The following is a 4,799-nucleotide window of genomic DNA, read 5'->3' on the forward strand; positions in this document are numbered from 1 at the left end:
ATGAGTTTTCAGGTGCGTTTCCTTTCTTACCATCGACACTTCCACTTATAGTCCTGCAAAAGGGAGAGGGAAAAAGAGGGGTGAGTATGAATACTCAGTGAAGCGATTCTAGACCAGTCTCCCCCATGAGCCTCTATACTGCTCAATGCGAAACGATAACCGACTAGTCACTACACCGAATTCGTAACTATCTATTAAAGTTTCGTTTCACGAAATCAAACAATGTAATGAACTCAGTCATCACTCAATTCACATAAATCGGTTTATTATTTAAGACTCCAATCCTCCTAGAACTCTAGGACCTACACAGCTCAAGCGGACCAACCCTCCCCTTTTCTTGCTGCGTTCCTGTGGAGCCGCCTGCCCTGGTACACTCGGCATCCGGTTCTCTTGGATGTAGTCTATACCCCTTGCAGTGTATTACGACCCCTTCCCGCCAAGACTCGGCGTGACTCAATCTTACCGGTGCCTCTAATCTTACCCTGCCGTTTTTGAACGCTACGGCCGCCGCGTTTTCCCTTACTCCCCACCAGTCCCTCGGTGGTTCGTATTTCATTCAATTAATTTTCCCATACTCCCCACCAGTCCCTCGGTGGTTCGTATTTCATTCAATTAACTTTCCTTTTTCCTTTATTTCCTTTTTCTTATCATTTCTTTTTTCCTTATCATTCCTTTTTCCTTAACCTTTAGACTCTTTCTTACTTTCCTTTTTAGACGCCACCCGTTCTCGGTGTCACACTAAATCCATTTAACAATCATTCACGCATATCCTATCATTCATCTAACCAGACCGGTTAACTGTTCTCTTAAGATCCTACGTTCAATTCTTTCTAACCATCCTAGCTCTCAATCACAAACAACAGAACGTCAATCAATCAATCAATCACTCAATCATCATCACACCAGTTTATTTAGAATCTTAAAGCAGTATGAGAGTTCTGATGCAATATGATCTATCAACCTAACAACAAACAGGATCTACTCAATCCTAGATCCACATTCAACAATATAGAAGAACATGAAAGAGATCTGGGTAGAACACCTCACCTTAGCCTAGATCTGGATCTGGATCTGGAATGGGAGGCGAGAGAAGTGAGAGTTGAGATCAAAGACACCACACGACCACCACCACCACTCGCGGCTGCTCACGGCGAGGAGAGAGAGAGTCGGCCGAGAGAGAGAAGAGAAAAGGAGGCGCGGCAAAGAGAGAGAAAGAGGAGAGAGACGGCACGGGGAAGAGAGAAGAAGTCGACGGCTAGGGCTTCCGGTCTCCGGGATTCTCTGCAGAGCTTCGCTTCAAAGTTTCTGATGGGAGACTATGGGGTGGAGGCTTGGTATTTATAGGAGAGGACATTAAAACCCTAGGGTTTTAATCTTAATAGGCCGCAGAGCGGGCCTTTCCACATAATTTTTTTTTGACTTGGGTTTTGAGGTGTTACAATTCTCCCCCTCTTATTTGGAATTCGTCCCGAATTCCAAATCTTCAGTTCGAACTTAACATTCCAAAACTTGAGGTGAGTTTTTCAGACACAATCAAGGGAGGCACGCAAAAGACGTCCTACTTGCTCAAGATCATTTAAAACCAACAATGAATTTAATAAATGAAATAGAGTAGGACTACAATAAATAAATAGGTCTCAAGGTATCGCCAAAATCCGCGAATAACCTTATAACAAGAATTGAAAAGCTAAAACCAATATGGAATAAAGAAAACCGTGTCCTACTCCTACTAGTTAGGTAGTTAACCAGTGAAACATTGCCATCGCTGATCAGTGCGATTAAGGGGTTGAGCTCTAATATATCATGCATGCAAATGTTAGGCATCTATAGGATTATAATCTCCAACACCTGAATAGAAACCCTAGTTCTAGCAACCATCCTTCCATCAAACAACTCCATACCAAGCAGAACAATAGTCTTGTTCAACTTGTTTACTGTTTACTGCTTTGGTATCTATATTTACTACTTTATAAACTATTAACTTAGCTTAATCATAAACTATTAGATCTAATTGGTTCCCTAGCTCCCTGTGAATTTGATCTCTAAGTAATACAACTCGACCTCTTATTTGAGAGAGTATAAATCACTCCTTAGGGTAATTTGAGTGGTATCAAATTTGGCGCCGTTGTCGGGGAGCATTGATCGCCATTAGACCTTGCTTAGTTAGATTTAGTCTAGGTTTTACTATTGTTCAAAAAACTCATAAAATTTTTTCTTCTATTTCAGGTACATACATATCAGTATTAAGAAAACAATGAAGAGAGGATTTCTAGGTCCTTCAAGGAAGGAGTCTGCTGGTTTATGCACGATCCGTAAGCCTACGTGGGAAGAATCGATCGACACCCTCTAAGCAGCAGCGATCAATAGCGTACTGTAAGATCATTTAGTGGGGTCACATATGTTAAGGAATAAATACGATAGAACCATTAATCAATTAGCCTATTTAAGTGGTCACTATTGTGAATAAGGTAAAGGCTTGGGCATAAGTTTTATGAAATATTTATATGTGGATACCTTAAGTAATTTATAGTTTAATGAAGGGCTAAACTAGAAATTAATTCTCTATATAAAGAGGGTTATGGTCCCCAAGGAAACCATGGCCGAAAATACAGAATCTCTCTATATCCCATCAATAGAGAACTGAAGTCAAATAGAGCTTGCTTTGGAAGATCCGTTCCCTAACTTCAAATCCGAAAAGCGATGGATACAGGTACGCTTCCGCTTAAGTATATTCAATCAGAGAATCATATGGTTAAAGGATTCATTTTGATGAATCATTGTTGAATTTAAAATTAACAATTGGTATCAGAGAACCATATTGATTTTCTGTTTGGATCTAAAGGAAATTCAAATTTATTTAAAGTTCATAATATAAATTCGGATTTTATTATTGTGTGAAAATATTGGATTGTTGAATCTGATTTGCACTAAGGTTTAAGATAAATTAAGTATTCTGGGATCTGTGTAAGATCTGAATTTTTCGGGCATGTTTAGATCTAGATCTTTCGTTGTTATCTAGTGAAAAACATTTAAATTCAGATCTAGAAAAAGTTTATGGATTTAGTTCTGGAAAATATTGTTCATAAGGTTATAGCTTCCTGAGGTTAGAGACTAGTTCGTGGTGAGCTTCTTTGGTTATTTGGTCCATATCCAGCTTCTGATTTAATCAATTATTCTGGGCCTGTGAATTTAATTATTTTGGCTCAGTTTCTTATCTTTTAAATGAGTTGGGCCGGTTTAGAACAAACTTATAGTCAGGCTCGTTAGCTTTTAATTAAATTTAAAAAGCGCATAAGGTGGGTTTCGAACCCAAGTCACGCTTGAAAGCTAACACCCACTCCTATGTCTCTAACCACTGCGCCACTTTAGTATTCTTGCACAAAGAGCCCACAGACATCTGGTTATAGTCTGCGCAAGAATAAATTAGTTTTAAATCAACTAATAAATTTGATTATGCATCTTTAATAATTTAATTTTTTAATTAAATTAAGATGTCGGCCCAAAGGAAGACCTCTCTTGATGAGATTTTACAAAAGAATTATTAAAGGAAGTATGTACGTAAATTCATGACGAATATTTAATCGGCCCAAAGGAAGGTTGTATTTGGCCCGGGTTTACATATATACGTATGTGCAATATTCATGCGGATGTCAAATCGGCCCAAAGGAAGATTTGATGTTTGGCCGAATTGTACATACAATTGTGATGGTGAATACGTGACAATTATATGGATTTTAACATGTGAATGATAAATCGGCCCAAAGGGTTTATTGTTTATCATGAATTATTGTCAGTATTTGATCATTATAACAAGAGTACCGCTAGTAGTCGATATTACTGTCCAAAAACTTGATATTGATGTTACATTTGGTATCTTGGATGGGAAGCATAATCTATTAAAATTTGTTATTGATTTCTTCGGATAGTGAGTAATGAATACGGTTTTTTGTTCTCTTTTCAGCTACTTTGTCTGCCAACTTAGGATCCATTCCAACTCTTACGGGTTCTAATTTTTCCGAATGGAAAAATAAAGTTAAGATTGTTCTGGGGTGTATGGATCTCGACCTTGCGCTAAGGATGGACAAACCTGCTTGTCCTATGGATGACAACACTCAAGAATATAAAGCTGTTCATGAGAAGTGGGAGCGTTCAAATCGCATGGGTTTGATGATCGTTAAGGACACCATTCCAGAAACCTTTAGAGGTGGTGAGGAGATCAATGATCTCAAACAGTTCCTTGCCGAGATGGATTCGCGCTTGCAAGAAGCGATAAGGCGGAAATAAGCATGCTTTTGCATCGCTTTAATACGATGAGGCACCATGGCAATGGAAAAATAAGGGAGTACATTTTGGAAATGTCCAATATTGTTTCAAAACTCAAGGCACTAAAGACTGAGCTTCCGGCTGGATTGCTCATATACTTTGTCTTGAACTCTCTTCCTGCTCAGTTCAGTCAGCTGAAATCAAGTTATAACACACAGAAGGAGCAATGGTCTCTTAACGAGCTCATTGCGTATTGTGTGCAAGAGGAAGAGAGAATGAAACAAGAAAAGACTGAAAGTGCTCATATGGTTTACACCTCTAAGGGACAGGGCAAAAGAAAGAAATTTGAGCCTGTTAAGGATTATGCTGCTAAGGGTCCTACCCAAAAGAAACATGCTAAGGTTGAAGATACATGTTTCTTTTGCAGGAAGGGTGGACACATAAAGAAACACTGCCCTAAGTATCACGCATGGCGTGCTAAGAAAGGCATGTTCTTTGCTTTGGTCTGTTCGGAAACGAACTTAGTTGAAGAACCT

General features: G+C 38.9%; 1 protein-coding gene across 1 annotated transcript; it reads left to right on the forward strand.

Moving 5' to 3' along the window:
- Positions 1-2,700: 2,700 nt before the first annotated feature.
- On the forward strand, positions 2,701-4,284 carry LOC106350740. The gene is made up of 2 exons (XM_013790592.2): positions 2,701-2,710; positions 3,962-4,284. The coding sequence occupies exons 1-2, from the start codon at positions 2,701-2,703 to the stop codon at positions 4,282-4,284; spliced, it is 333 nt and encodes a 110-aa protein (XP_013646046.2).
- Positions 4,285-4,799: the final 515 nt, after the last annotated feature.

The sequence above is a fragment of the Brassica napus genome, chromosome A3 (genome assembly GCF_020379485.1).
Source record: "Brassica napus cultivar Da-Ae chromosome A3, Da-Ae, whole genome shotgun sequence".
Lineage (NCBI taxonomy): Eukaryota > Viridiplantae > Streptophyta > Magnoliopsida > Brassicales > Brassicaceae > Brassica > Brassica napus.